General features: G+C 49.6%; 1 protein-coding gene across 2 annotated transcripts; it reads right to left on the bottom strand.

Moving 5' to 3' along the window:
* Positions 1 to 65: 65 nt before the first annotated feature.
* engase (endo-beta-N-acetylglucosaminidase) lies at positions 66 to 13,024 on the bottom strand. Of its 2 annotated transcripts, none has more exons than XM_030339459.1 (14): positions 12,623 to 13,024; positions 11,577 to 11,650; positions 10,956 to 11,157; positions 9,599 to 9,747; positions 9,330 to 9,484; positions 9,074 to 9,222; positions 8,515 to 8,698; positions 8,278 to 8,384; positions 6,024 to 6,135; positions 4,551 to 4,759; positions 4,332 to 4,447; positions 3,160 to 3,259; positions 1,914 to 2,022; positions 66 to 1,750 (listed from the first exon to the last, which is right to left on the bottom strand). In XM_030339459.1, the coding sequence occupies exons 1-14, from the start codon at positions 12,757 to 12,759 to the stop codon at positions 1,358 to 1,360; spliced, it is 2,196 nt and encodes a 731-aa protein (XP_030195319.1). In that variant the 5' UTR covers positions 12,760 to 13,024; the 3' UTR covers positions 66 to 1,357. The 2 variants fall into 2 exon arrangements, with proteins under 2 accessions (XP_030195319.1, XP_030195325.1); XM_030339465.1 differs by having other exon boundaries at positions 10,956 to 11,152; positions 12,634 to 12,760.
* Positions 13,025 to 15,070: the final 2,046 nt, after the last annotated feature.

Genomic DNA, 15,070 nt, shown 5'->3' with positions numbered 1-15,070 from the left:
TTGTTTCCTAAGTGAAGTGATTTATTCTTATTTAGAACAAATGATTCTCAAAAATCAAAACTCAATTCTTTGGAGGGCTGATGTTTTATTTCATAAAGCATTTGACAGTAATTTTTTAGGTTCTATCTGCAACAGATGGTCCATGAACATGTTTCAGCGAGCTGCACTAATGGGACCCCCCCCCCCTCCAGGGACCAGGCAGCTCTGCAGGAGGAGGAGGAGGAGGTCTTCATTAGGGTTAGGGTTCAAGGTGTCCCTGAACCGTTGTTCATCATCCACTGGTCCTCCAGGTCGGGTTAGACGTCTACTGGTCCTGAGTAGACCAGGGTAGAGGACGTCTACTGGTCTCCACTGGTGTCTACTGGTCTCTAGTGTCTCTACTGGTCTCTACTGGTCTTGGTCTCCACTGGTCCTGAGTAGCTCAGGTTAGAGGACGTCTACTGGTCTCCACCGGTCTTGGTCTCTGCTGGTCTCTACTGTCTACTGGTCTCTACTGTCTACTGGTCTCCACTGGTCTGGTCTCTATTGGTCTCCACCGGTCCTGAGTAGCTCAGGTTAGAGGGTCTCTACTGGTCTCTACTGGTCTTGGTCTCTACTGGTCTCCAGTGTCTCCACTGATCTCTATTGGTCTCCACTGGTCTACTAGTCTCGGTCTCTACTGTCTCCACTGGTCTCTACTGTCTCCACTGGTCTCGGTCTCCAGTGTCTCCACTGATCTCTACTGGTCTCTATTGGTCTCCACTGGTCTACTAGTCTCCACTGGTCTCGGTCTCTACTGTCTCCACTGGTCTCTACTGTCTCCACTGGTCTCCACAGGTCTTGGTCTCCACTGGTCTCTACTGTCTCCACTGGTCTCCACAGGTCTTGGTCTCCACTGGTCTCGGTCTCTACTGGTCTCTATTGGTCTCTACTGTTCTCCACTGGTCTCGGTCTCTACTGGTCTCCACTGGTCCTGAGTAGCTCAGGTTAGAGGATCTCTACTGGTCTTGGTCTCTACTGGTCTTGGTCTCCACTGTCTCTACTGGTCTTGGTCTCCAATGTCTCTACTGGTCTTGGTCTCTACTGGTCTTGGTCTCTACTATCTACTGGTCTCGGTCTCCACTGGTCTCTACAGGTCTTGGTCTCTACTGTCTACTGGTCTCCACTGGTCTTGGTCTCCATTGGTCTCTACAGGTCTTGGTCTCCACTGTCTACTGGTCTCCACTGGTCTTGGTCTCCACTGGCCTCTACAGGTCTTGGTCTCTACTGTCTACTGGTCTCCACTGGTCTTGGTCTCCACTGGTCTCTACAGGTCTTGGTCTCTACTGTCTACTGGTCTCCACTGGTCTTGGTCTCTACAGGTCTTGATCTCTAATGTCTACTGGTCTCCACTGGTCTCCACTGGTCCTGAGTAGCTCAGGCTCCTCCGGCCCCAGAGGGCCTCCGGGACCAGGAGGCCCTCCTTCAGGACGGGTTCCACCCTCAGCTCCACCCTGGCGGGGGGCCCCGGGACCTCCAGCTCCGTCAGGCGGAACAGGGTGGAGTACGCCCGGCCCAGCGGCACCGGGGGCCCGGCCTGGCCGCGGGGCCCCGGGCCCCTCAGCCGCCGCCACGACAGGTGGAAGTAGCGCCAGAGCCGGGGAGGGAAGCTCCAGCGCAGCGTGGCGCTGAGGCGCAGGGCCCCGCCGGGGGCCCGGTGCCACACCACATCCTCGATGCAGACCCCCCGGACCGCCTCGCGGGGGGCCTGAAGGCCGGCCTGGTCCAGGACCTGGAGGTGAACAGGCGGTCAGAAAGGTCACTACATAACCAGCTCCCCAGGTCGGGGTCGGCTGGGACGGGGCCCCCGGGTCTAGAGGAGGACTTCCTACTTCCTGTCCCCCTGTCCTAGCGGGGGCACGCTCCTCGTGATGCTGTGAGGCTCAGTGTCTCACCATCACCTCCCCCAGGCGGCAGGAGAAGGCCACGTCGTGGGGCTGCTCCCGCTGCACCCAGACCAGGACCTCTCTCAGCTCACAGTCCTGGAGCTCCAGACGGTAGCACCTAGAGGGGCACCGGGCACAGAGCATCAGACAGAGGGTCCCGGGTTAGCCCTAGCCTCCCCGTTCTAGGATTTAGCCCAGCATTCCCTTTTTAGGGCTAACCCTGGCATTCCCGTTCTAGGGCTAACCCTAGCATTCCCGTTCTGGGGCTTACCCTAACCCTGGCATTCCCGTTCTGGAGCTAACCCTAGCATTCCCGTTCTAGGGCTAACCCTGGCATTCCCGTTCTAGGGCTAACCCTAGCATTCCCGTTCTAGGGCTAACCCTAGCATTCCCGTTCTGGGGCTAACCCTGGCATTCCCGTTCTGGGGCTAACCCTGGCATTCCCGTTCTAGGGCTAACCCTGGCATTCCCGTTCTAGGGCTAACCCTAGCATTCCCGTTCTGGGGCTTACCCTAACCCTGGCATTCCCGTTCTGGAGCTAACCCTAGCATTCCCGTTCTAGGGCTAACCCTAGCATTCCCGTTCTAGGGCTAACCCTAGCATTCCCGTTCTGGGGCTAACCCTGGCATTCCCGTTCTGGGGCTAACCCTGGCATTCCCGTTCTAGGGCTAACCCTGGCATTCCCGTTCTGGGGCTAACCCTAGCATTCCCGTTCTAGGGCTAACCCTGGCATTCCCGTTCTGGGGCTAACCCTAGCATTCCCATTCTAGGGCTAACCCTAACATTCCCGTTCTAGGGCTAACCCTGGCATTCCCGTTCCAGGGCTAACCCTAACCCTAGCATTCCCGTTCCAGGCCTAACCCTAGCATTCCCGTTCCAGGGCTAACCCTGGCATTCCCGTTCCAGGGCTAACCCTGGCATTCCCGTTCCAGGGCTAACCCTAACATTCCCGTTCTAGGGCTAACCCTAGCGTTCCCGTTCTGGGCTAACCCTAGCGTTCCCGTTCTGGGGCTAACCCTAACCCTGGTATTCCTGTTCTAGGGCTAACCCTAGCATTCCCGTTCTAGGGCTAACCCTAGCATTCCCGTTCTGGGCTAACCCTAGCGTTCCCGTTCTGGGGCTAACCCTAACCCTGGTATTCCCGTTCTAGGGCTAACCCTAACCCTGGTATTCCCGTTCTAGGGCTAACTCTAGCATTCCCGTTCTAGGGCTAACCCTGGCCCTAGACTGCATGAGGTCATCCACCGCCACCCACCGGACGGTCCATCCGCCGCGGCCCCAGCCTCCGCTGAGCCGGTCCAGGGTCCTGACCACTGGGTCCGAGTCCTCCAGGGCCGCAGGGCGACCTGTGACCTCTGGCCGGGGGAGGGAACACACAGCAGATTAACAGGGAGTCCATTCGTTCATTAGCCGCAGTAAGACCATGTCCCATGATGCTTTGTACCTGCAGTGTTCCCCCAGCACTGTATGGTTAAGACGGCCGCCTTAACAACAATAGGCCCCCCCCTTGACTACCAATTTATAAAAAAAATAATAATTATAACATATTTAATTTATTTTTCTGCCCCCTCAATTTGTTTTTGCTCTAGACGGCTAGTGGTTGATAATGGCATTGCATGAGTGAGTTGTGTTTTGGCTCTCCTGTGTTACCATAGTTACCGTGTTCCCTAGTTTAATGCAACATTCCAGAGAGCACAGCCTGTCAGTTCCTTCTCTTTTTGGTTGTCCAGAGAAAGTCTTAGTCCGTGAGTATTAATGTTTAAAGCATTCAAATAATTTCTGTGGCTGAACAATTATGTTTGTTTAATTTCGGAATGATTAGGTTTCCTTATAAATCGCAAATGCTAATCACGGTAGCATTTCCCATTGAATTACAGTGTAAAATTAGCTGTTAGATGTTAATGGATACTCTTTTGTTGAATGCTATTGCTTAGCTTATCATAGCTTTGTATATTGTATATTCATTTTACATGAGGAGATTGTAATTTCATGTTTTGTATGTTTTTACAGTTTTACAAGTTTGGAAGTAAACAAGGAACCCTTTTATTTCAAGGGACCAACTTCATGTTAGCTTTCTGCTAAGCTAACCTAATCGAGAGCAAGAGCAGAATATATATATATATATAAATGTATTATTTATTTATTTATAATTATTGTTTAAATATTATGCATCAACAAAGTACAAAACTCCCGTAGGGAAAGAAAACATACTTCCATCAGATACAAAAAATAAAGATAAATAATGCATCGGTGATACTGTTCAAAACAATAGTCGTTCGAACTGAAAACCCTCACGAAGACCGCAGACCGCAGGGCCACGAGACAACCCCCCAACCTTTGACCACCTTCACTAAGACAGTTTCTTGGGGAAACACTGACCTGATTATAAAGCCTCTGGTACACGTACACACACACACACACACACACCTATCGTTTTGTCTTTAATCCAGCGTAACTCCGGTGAGACGCTGACTCCGGCTGAAGACTTGAAAACCAGCGTCACCAGGGAGACGGGGGGGAGAGGGAGCTGGAGGGAGAAGACCCTGAGGGGGGAGGGAGGGAGAGAGCATGAGAGGGGGGAGGGGGACAACATGAGGGGGAGGGAGGGGGAGAGAGCATGAGGGCCTCCCCTTGTGAGGCACCCACCTGAACCCGACCCCAGGGGGCTCGGCGGCAGCCAGCTGCCCCTCCAGTAGCAGGGAGCTGCCCCCACTCCAGGCCTCCTCCGGGCAGCCCCTCGCCCTCAGCCCCCCGCCCTCCTCCTCCGGGGGGGCCCTCGCCCTCAGGGCCTCCTGGCCGTACAGCGGCTGCAGCTCCTGGGCGCTGAGGTTGAACCAGCCGCCCCTCTTCTCCAGCTACAGGGAGAGAGAGTCTTAGTAACCAGAGCCTCCGGCCAAGATCACATGATCAGAGGTAGTGAATGACCACGCCCACCATCACCCTAACCCTAGCCTGAGAATGACCGCGCCCATCATCACCCTAACCCTAACCCTAGCATGAGAATGACCGCATCCTCCAGTTGAGGGTTAGCTCTCATTGTGTCGTTGTGCCCTACCTGGCCCCTCCAGTAGAGGGCCTTGTTGTGCCCTACCTGGCCCCTCCAGTAGAGGGCCTTGTGTCGTTGTGCCCTACCTGGCCCCTCCAGTAGAGGGCCTTGTTGCCTCATTGTGCCCTACCTGGCCCCTCCAGTAGAGGGCCTTGTTGTGTCGTTGTGCCCTACCTGGCCCCTCCAGTAGAGGGCCTTGTTGTGTCATTGTGCCGTACCTGGCCCCTCCAGTAGAGGGCCTTGTTGTGCCCTACCTGGCCCCTCCAGTAGAGGGCCTTGTTGTGTCGTTGTGCCCTACCTGGCCCCTCCAGTAGAGGGCCTTGTTGTGTCGTTGTGCCCTACCTGGCCCCTCCAGTAGAGGGCCTTGTTGTGTCGTTGTGCCCTAAATGGCCCCTCCAGTAGAGGGCCTTGTTGTGTCGTTGTGCCCTACCTGGCCCCTCCAGTAGAGGGCCTTGTTGTCTCATTGTGCCCTACCTGGCCCCTCCAGTAGAGGGCCTTGTTGTGTCGTTGTGCCCTACCTGGCCCCTCCAGTAGAGGGCCTTGTTGTGTCATTGTGCCCTACCTGGCCCCTCCAGTAGAGGGCCTTGTTGTCTCATTGTGCCCTACCTGGCCCCTCCAGTAGAGGGCCTTGTTGTGTCGTTGTGCCCTACCTGGCCCCTCCAGTAGAGGGCCTTGTTGTGTCATTGTGCCCTACCTGGCCCCTCCAGTAGAGGGCCTTGTTGTCTTATTGTGCCCTACCCTCCAGTAGAGGGCCTTGTTGTGCCCTACCTGGCCCCTCCAGTAGAGGGCCTTGTGTCGTTGTGCCCTACCTGGCCCCTCCAGTAGAGGGCCTTGTTGTGTCATTGTGCCGTACCTGGCCCCTCCAGTAGAGGGCCTTGTTGTGTCGTTGTGCCCTACCTGGCCCCTCCAGTAGAGGGCCTTGTTGTGTCGTTGTGCCCTACCTGGCCCCTCCAGTAGAGGGCCTTGTTGTGTCATTGTGCCCTACCTGGCCCCTCCAGTAGAGGGCCTTGTTGTGTCGTTGTGCCCTACCTGGCCCCTCCACTAGAGGGCCTTGTTGTGTTGTTGTGCCCTACCTGGCCCCTCCAGTAGAGGGCCTTCCCAAAGCCCTGACAGAAGGATGAGACGAAGGGGAGCGTTGTGGTGGAACGATGGGGCTCCAGCCAGTCCGACAGCAGCGCCCAGAACCTGAAACCACATCAGACACCAGTCACTGGAGACCTCTGGTTAAACCAGCCCCACCCAGTAGACACCAGTCACTGGAGACCTCTGGTTAAACCAGCCCCACCCAGTAGACACCAGTCACTGGAGACCTCTGGTTAAACCAGCCCCACCCAGTAGACACCAGTCACTGGAGACCTTTCAGACCCTCCAGGATTTCGCGATGTTGCGATTTGCAACCTCAACACAACATCAACCAATCACCGTGAACTCAGGGCGGTGTTTCAATTTTAACCAACCACCGCAACTTTCCCGCAAATTTGACCAATCAGTGGCGTCGTCTTGAACTGACGTCGACAAACTACTTTCCGCCTTACTTCCGTGTTTACTATGTTCAACTGATCGAAGCGTTCATGCAGCATGTGCGCGTCCAAAGTTTCAGAATTGCCGACCGAAATAACTGCGAAAGATTGCGAAAAGCAGTATCCTGGTATTCTACATGAAAGCGGGGGAAAATTATTTTGCACTGCATGCAACATTGTGGTGGAACATAAGCATGAATCTTCCATTGATAAGCATTTTGCCACCGCGAAACATAACTACAGAACTGCAGGACTGCAGGCAGGACGTCAGACGACGAGGCAGATCACTATGACACAGGCTGTTGAATCCGAGTCAATTGCCAGCGCGGAAAGAATCAAGAATAAATTATTCATAGGACCATTTCTCAGTGTTTTTGTTCTTTTAATTACCTTAATATTTAACAAATTACCTGGGGAAAATTGTAGCATTAACTTAATATTTAACATCCGGAAAATCGCAAGTTTCTTAACTTTTATTGCAACTTTAACTTCGTTTCGCATTATAAACGCAACAAAAACCTAAAAAACACCACAACTTTCATCGCAACTTTTTGGAGAAGCTCACGCAACATCAGGCACTTTAGGCCGCAACAATCTCAAAAAAGGTCAGCGAAATCCTGGAGGGACTGACCTTTGATTAAACCTGCCCGAACCAGTACACACAGTAGTCACTGGAGAACTGATTAAATCACCCAGTAGACACCAGTGACTGGAGAACTGATTAAATCATCCAGTAGACACCAGTCACTGAATCAAAGCTGGATCAGTGATTCAGAGGAGGACTAAAGCTGTTTCAGGGGGGACTAAAGCTGGTTCAGTGTTTCAGAGGACTAAAGCTGGTTCAGTGTTTCAGAGGAGGACTAAAGCTGGTTCAGTGTTTCAGAGGAGGACTAAAGCTGGTTCAGTGTTTCAGAGGAGGACTAAAGCTGGTTCAGTGTTTCAGAGGAGGACTAAAGCTGGTTGAGTTGAGGACTAAAGCTGGTTCAGTGTTTCAGAGGTGGACTAAAGCTGGTTCAGTGTTTCAGAGGAGGACTAAAGCTGGTTCATTGTTTCAGAGGAGGACTAAAGCTGGTTCAGTGTTTCAGAGGAGGACTGAAGCTGGTTCATTGTTTCAGAGGAGGACTGAAGCTGGTTAAGTGTTACAGAGGAGGACTAAAGCTGGTTCAGTGTTTCAGAGGAGGACTAGAGCTGGTTCAGTGTTTCAGAGGAGGACTAAAGCTGGTTCAGTGTTTCAGAGGAGGACTAAAGCTGGTTCAGTGTTTCAGAGGAGGACTGAAGCTGGTTCATTGTTTCAGAGGAGGACTGAAGCTGGTTAAGTGTTACAGAGGAGGACTAAAGCTGGTTCAGTGTTTCAGAGGAGGACTAGAGCTGGTTCAGTGTTTCAGAGGAGGACTAAAGCTGGTTCAGTGTTTCAGAGGAGGACTAAAGCTGGTTCAGTGTTTCAGAGGAGGACTAAAGCTGGTTCAGTGTTTCAGAGGAGGACTAAAGCTGGTTCAGTGTTTCAGAGGAGGACTAAAGCTGGTTCAGTGTTTCAGAGGAGGAATAAAGCTGGTTCAGTGTTTCAGAGGAGGACTAAAGCTGGTTCAGTGTTTCAGAGGAGGACTAAAGCTGGTTGAGAGGAGGACTAAAGCTGGTTCAGTTTTTCAGAGGAGGACTAAAGCTGGTTCAGTGTTTCAGAGGACTAAAGCTGGTTGAGTGTTTCAGAGGAGGACTAAAGCTGGTTCAGAGTTTCAGAGGAGGACTAAAGCTGGTTCAGTGTTTCAGAGGACTAAAGCTGGTTCAGTGTTTCAGGGCAGAGGGATCTCACTTGTCCTGGTGGAGGCGGAAGCTGGTCTTATCAGGAATAGTCTCGTACACCCAGCCTGGGGCGAAGATGGCCGCTGAGAAGTTGTGTTTCCGAATGAGTTTTAGCGCCTGCGAACGAGAGGTGAACCGTTAATTCAACCATCATATGAAAGTCTACTATATCCACCGCACTACGCTGCCCCACTTTAAACACACCAACGCTCCGTTTGCCTCCAGGTCCATCTTATCTCATGAGCACCTTGTTGGTGTCCAGCATGCCCCCGACCACCTCCCCCCTGGCGAAGACGTCCACCCCCACGTACACGTCGGCCCGCCGGCCCCCGAGGGCGGCGTCCTCAGCAGCCATGGAGCCCATGGCCTCTAGGCTGCTCTCCGTCCAGTTGTAGTTGGTGAACAAACCGTCACAGGCATCAAAAAAAATCCTGAGGAAACAGAAAACAAGTTCATCGTCCATATGCAGAACTCCTCAAAGGCCGAGGACTGAGGCTGGGGGTATAAGGCTGGGGGTATAAGACTGGGGGTATAAGGCTGGGGACTGAGGCTATGGTCTCACCCTCCTCCCCTGTTGTGTCTATGGTCTCACCCTCCTCCCCTGTTGTGTCTATGGTCTCATGATCCTCACCTGTCTATGGTCTCACCCTCCTCCCCTGTTGTGTCTATGGTCTCACCCTCCTCCCCTGTTGTGTCTATAGTCTCACCCTCCTCCCCTGTTGTGTCTATGGTCTCACCCTCCTCACCTGTTGTGTCTATGGTCTCACCCTCCTCACCTGTTGTGTCTATGGTCTCATGATCCTCACCTGTTGCGCGTGTTCAGCTCGTTCTGCCACTCCAGCTTCCCGTCCTCCAGCACGCTGTCGTACCAGATCACCAGGCTGCCGGGCCGCCGCAGGTGCATCTGGTCCGTCAGGTAGCGCAGGAAGAGAGGCGTGTTCCTCACGGCGCCTTTCTGAGGAAGGCCTTCATGTTCAACGCTGCCTTTCAACGCTCGTCTCTAAGATGGAGGTTTAGCTAAGGGAGTCCCCTTCCTCATTAAGCATCCCCCCCGGTACTCACACTGAGGCTGTTCTCGATGTTCACCAGCCAGCCGTCAAAGCCGTGGTAGTGGCTGATCTGAACCAGCCGGTCGGCGACCTGCCGGTACGACTCTTCATCGGTGAGGAACGCCTCGCACACCGCGGCGCCTTCCGTCCACTCAGTGATGAACGTCCCTGGACGGCGGCAGACACTCAATTAGCTTGGTTTTCAAACTTGAAAAAGCTAATAATTCTAAATATAAAGAGCATGTGCAGGGTGCATGTGAAGCGTCACTCCTGAACCCCCACCCATCACCAGGACCCCGTGCCGATGAGCCGCGTTGATCCACACGGCCGGCGGGACGGTCACCAGGTTGTGGGTGAAGTAGTTGAAGATGTCGATGTGCTGCCAGTGGTAGAAGGCATAGGGCGCCTCCGACTCTGTCCCCTGGACGAACCTGACAGGAACCAATCACATCGTCAGGATACCATGCTTAGACCAGTTGGTTGACGATTGGCTCAGTGCCAGAGCCCATTCCCCTGCCATCCTAACTTTGTACACCTTCACCATACCTGTACTCCTCCAGCCAAGCCCAGCGCACTGGAGTCCATGATGGCCACCAATGGTGAGCCTGGCCTAATGCACACCTCAAATACCCTCATCTCACATGGGCTGGGGCGGACTCTGACCTGCGACCCCGTCTCATGTCTGCACGCTCTCGCACCACATCACAGGGACGTGGTCCCGCGGGCAGAGGAGATACAATTTGAGGAGGAGGAGTCTTCCATACCTGGAGGTATGGTGAGCTAGGTAGGGATGGTAAGATGGCTTCGCTATGCCTTTAAAACAGATTTACCGGAAGTCAACATGTCAAAATCATCACCAATGATGTTTCTTAAGTAAACAAAGCAAAATCCATCAAAACAGACTTCAGAGAAAGATGTGGTTACCCCTTTAAGGCCCAGGTAGCATTGGAGAGAGGCCAAGGTTAAACCAACTCCAAACAAATAAAACATATAGGCTTGAAATTTGGAATGAGTATACTATGGGATCTCCTCTTTTGAGCCATTGTAGACAGCCAAGCCTATAGCTGTTTAAACGTCACACATTTGTATTTTACAAAAATATGTATATCTCTGCCTTCTCTGATCAATTGCTACACTTGTTCAGCGTGTATGGTGAGGTCTATGGTGAGGTCTAACCTGCTACAGGCGGGCCAAGCAGCTTTTATGACCTCAGGCAGTGACTGTGAGCCTTCGGCCAACTTGTGGTCATTGCATCAAATCCAAATAGCTCCACTTATGGGCCAATCTGCCCCTTCTGTTATTCCCTTCCCCATTGTACAAGTTCTACAAGCCCGCCAATATACACAACTTTGGACCACGTAATTTTTTAGATATTGCTGAATTTCTCAGGAAGAATATATTAAGAATAATAGAGGGCTAATGGTAAACAAAAGTAATAATAATAATAATAACATTGATACTATTAATAAGGTTCCTACGGTTTTGTAGGACCCCTAATAAGAATAAAAAATAATAACATCAACCTAGTCTGGTGGAAATGTTAACTTATTTAAATCCTTAACAAAGCCTTTGTACGTGAGCCTTGTTCCTCTATGAATTAACAGAGCAGCCTCTGAACTAAAGAGCTGCCAGCTCCCACCTGTCGTCAAGGTAACCCCCCATCATGTCATGTGACACCAGGGTGCGGTGGCCGCTGGTCGCCAGCGGGGGGTCCCGTGCAGCGAGAGGCACGGTGGCCACGTCCAGCGGGCTGGCAGAGCTCCGCCCCCAAGACAGCAGCTCAGAGAGCGTCCGCAGGCCGCTGCTGAGCGGCTCCGAGGTGCTGGGGGCATAGTGCTGCTCTGGGGAGGAACCATTAAGACCAGTAAACACACCAGTGCTGCTCTGGGGAGGAACCATTAGGACCAGTAAACACACCAGTGCTCCCAACAGGGGAAGAACCATTAAGACCAGTAAACACACCATTGCTCCCAACACAGTGTGCTCAGTGATCGTTCAGCACAATCAAGACTGATAGTCTTGAAAATATTTGATACTACAATTTATAGAAACAACCGTTATAAAATGTGCATGAGTAAAAGCACATAATATGAATTTAAACCACAATAAGAGAAGAAGTTAAAACATTAAGGTGGGAAGGTGATTAAAGGGTGGTTACACAACTGGCCTTTTAACAGTGAACAGAATCAACAGTTAACAGTCATAACCTGTATTATATTATTACTACAGTAGCAGAGTCATTTGGATGACAAGGAGTCACCTGGAAGAGACGATGGTCTGAATGTTACGAATTCATGAGCGTCTGAATCGGAATGATCCAGACAGGACTCCGGCCTGGAGGAGACGTGACGGAACATGTTATAATAAATAAACACATATACATATATATATATATATATATATATATATATATATATATATATATATATATATATATATATATATATATATATAAGACAAAGGACTCCAGCCTGAAGGAGACAAGAAGGAACATGAAGAGTTAAAATAATAAGGTAAAATAAGGGTGTGTTCACACAGGCAGTTTTTTTTTCCAGGTGTGAGTGTATGTTTTACATTAGGCTATAGTCCTATGATACAGAGTGTTTTTGTAAAAAAAATCCTGGGTGCTTTTAAAAACACCGCTGCCAGCGTTTTTTTTTTCCCTGCTCTGGGTGGTTTTCAAGTTGGGAAAAGTTCAACCCGCCAAGAAAAAGCATCCGACGTCAGGCAGTTTTTTGACAGCTGACCGAGAACTTACGTCACTAGGAAAGTCCTCAAAACACGTATTGTTTAAATAATATGGCTTGCCTCATGTGGGTGTCTTGCTTTATTATTGAAGACGCAACGATGCGCAAAAGGGTTTCAAATTGACTCTTGTCGAGTCTGAAATCCGCACTGAACCGTGCATTATCAAACCGTAGCTCTTGTATCAAACTATGAAATGCACCGTACTGCTGCCGTCCCAGGTTTATATCATGCACCCAAAAATGGGAAGGTTCGTCGTTCTCCTCGTCGTTGGCATCTAACACCAAAACAAGGGCTAATTTTCTCATCCTCGACATTGTAACTAGTTGACACTGATACAAGTAGCGTACTCAAACCACTTTGATACTGTAACCGATTTGCAACGTAGGCTATGTGCTCTAGAACATTGTGCTCTCGAATGAACTAGACAAAAAAAAACTGTCCGTTTTTTAGTTGGTAAAAAAAACGCTCTGGTCAGGTGTTTTTTAATATAAAAAAAACTGCCTGTGTGAACACACCCTAATGAGTTATAATAAAGATAAGTGAGGATCATCAGCGCACCCGTCGCTTACGTCGCTCCCCGCGGGGGGCTGCGGTGCCGCCGCTCCGTCCTCCTCCAGCCCCCCGACCCCCGGTCCGTCACCCTGGTCCCCCTCCAGCCCCCCGACCCCAGGTCCGTCACCCTGGTCGGGATCCATCCTCAGATTAAGACTTTGTAGGTATCTTTAGTTACTTCTGGTCGGATCCATCCTTCGATAAACACTTAATAGTTTTAGTTCTCGTTGGTTCCTTGTCTTTACGTCATTTCCTGCCCTTCTCCACCGCTGTGTCAGATCGCTCCAAAGAGTTTGATGTCATCTAAACAACCGGAAACTAAACTAAACTAAATTAAACGAGTGAATGATGAAGGGGACACATGTTCTTTATATATATATATATATATATATATATACATCTGGAATATATATATTCCACATGTTCCTATCCAGGTTCTTCCGGGTTCAAGACAACTCGGAATTTATCGCTTCTTTGAGTTCTGAGTTGTCTTGAAAGCAGCACTAGACGGAGTGCCTCGGTATCACTCCGCCCCTCGGTCGGTTACACACTGTGGATTATATAGGCCGTAGTTGACCTGCATGTTAAGGGTTATTGTAAACTCAATGGTTGCATAGCAGCACTGTTATAATTACTGTTAGCAACATCACCCCTGTTATTGCCTTTAAAAATATCTTCCTTTCTATAGAAGTGAATGTCATGTCATTATTTTGTACATTTTATAATTGATTCTAGTTATAATATATATTATATGCTTGCATACTGCCTTCCTTATAAGGCCTTTCTTATTTAAAATAGTAGTAAGAGTATGAGTGATTAAATACAGAAGCAATGTATTTAGACACAGTACAAGACATTTATTAATATCTATATAAAAGTATTTTTAAATGACCAAATATATAAAGAGCAGCTTGTTCAGTTGACTGTTGATTTTGGGACACCGGGGTTCAGAGGAACGAGTTTGTAGTTTCCGTTCAGCTCTGGTCGTGTAGAGCTGGCCCCTGTGAGGCCAAAGACATTGCATTCAGATGAGTAGAAATATCCATCCTTTACAATCTCGGAAATGTAGACCATGGCCACACCACTATTCAATCTGACAGAACAGTAGCATATCCAAGTCCTCATCAAACGATACCTTCCCCTTCGGTTGAATATTAACGGACTTTAGTGACATGTACCTCTGTGTGTTAGTATGACATGTACCTCTGTGTGTTAGTATGACATGTACCTCTGTGTGTTAGTATGACGTGTACCTCTGTGTTTTAGCATGACATGTACCTCTGTGTGTTAGTATGACATGTACCTCTGTGTGTTAGTATGACGTGTACCTCTGTGTTTTAGCATGACATGTACCTCTGTGTGTTACATGTACCTCTGTGTGTTACATGTACCTCTGTGTGTTACATGTACCTCTGTGTGTTAGTATGAAATGTACCTCTGTGTGTTAGTAGGACATGTACCTCTGTGTGTTACATGTACCTCTGTGTGTTACATGTACCTCTGTGTGTTACATGTACCTCTGAGTATTAGTATGACATGTAGCTCTGTGTGTTAGTATGACATGTACCTCTGTGTGTTAGTAGGACACGTACCTCTGTGTGTTACATGTACCTCTGTGTGTTACATGTACCTCTGTGTGTTACATGTACCTGTGTGTTAGTAGGACATGTACCTCTGTGTGTTACATGTACCTCTGTGTGTTACATGTACCTCTGTGTGTTAGTAGGACATGTACCTCTGTGTGTTACATGTACCTCTGTGTGTTACATGTACCTCTGTGTGTTTCATGTACCTCTGTGTGTTACATGTACCTCTGTGTGTTACATGTACCGCTGTGTGTTAGTAGGACATGTACCTCTGTGTGTTACATGTACCTCTGTGTGTTACATGTACCTCTGTGTATTAGTATGACATGTAGCTCTGTGTGTTAGTATGACATGTACCTCTGTGTGTTAGTATGACATGTACCTCTGTGTGTTACATGTACCTCTGTGTGTTACATGTACCTCTGTGTGTTACATGTACCTCTGTGTGTTACATGTACCTCTGTGTGTTAGTAGGACATGTACCTCTCCATGAGGTGTGGACTGTGGTCCCTGCTGTTGGCTTCGCTGAAGGGGATTGTGCTCCCGAGAACCAGAGGCTCTAATGAAAACATTAATATCAACTTCTGACATATCACAGTGTGTAATGCAATACACACCAAACATCAGCCGTTTGCCTGATGGCATCAATTCCAAGAATAGCCCTGTGACATATAGAGATGTAAGAGCACTCACACACACTCAGACTCACACACACACACAACGCACACACACAGACTTGTAAACACATGTAAGGGTTTTCCTACTAATGATATGCACACACATCTAGAGAGCTAAGTGTTCACTTCCATTGATTCTCCCATCCTATACGTATAACATTAAACATGGCTCTCCTTCGTTCAGACGAGGT

This window comes from Gadus morhua, chromosome 2 (genome assembly GCF_902167405.1).
Source record: "Gadus morhua chromosome 2, gadMor3.0, whole genome shotgun sequence".
Taxonomy (NCBI): Eukaryota; Metazoa; Chordata; class Actinopteri; order Gadiformes; family Gadidae; genus Gadus; species Gadus morhua.
The sequence above is the reverse complement of the archived record's forward strand: the minus strand, read 5'-3'. Positions and strand labels throughout refer to the sequence as shown.

Bases quoted from the DNA above. Each gene is read 5' to 3' on its own strand.
- engase (XM_030339459.1), bottom strand. From the start codon at position 12,759: ATGGATCCCGACCAGGGTGACGGACCTGGGGTCGGGGGGCTGGAGGGG. The intron at 4,448-4,550 runs GTGGGTGCCTCA...CTCCCCCCTCAG, and splicing joins CCCCCTGGGGTCGGGTTCAG to GGTCTTCTCCCTCCAGCTCC. The intron at 2,023-3,159 runs GTGGGTGGCGGT...GTGCCCCTCTAG, and splicing joins CGCGGCGGATGGACCGTCCG to GTGCTACCGTCTGGAGCTCC.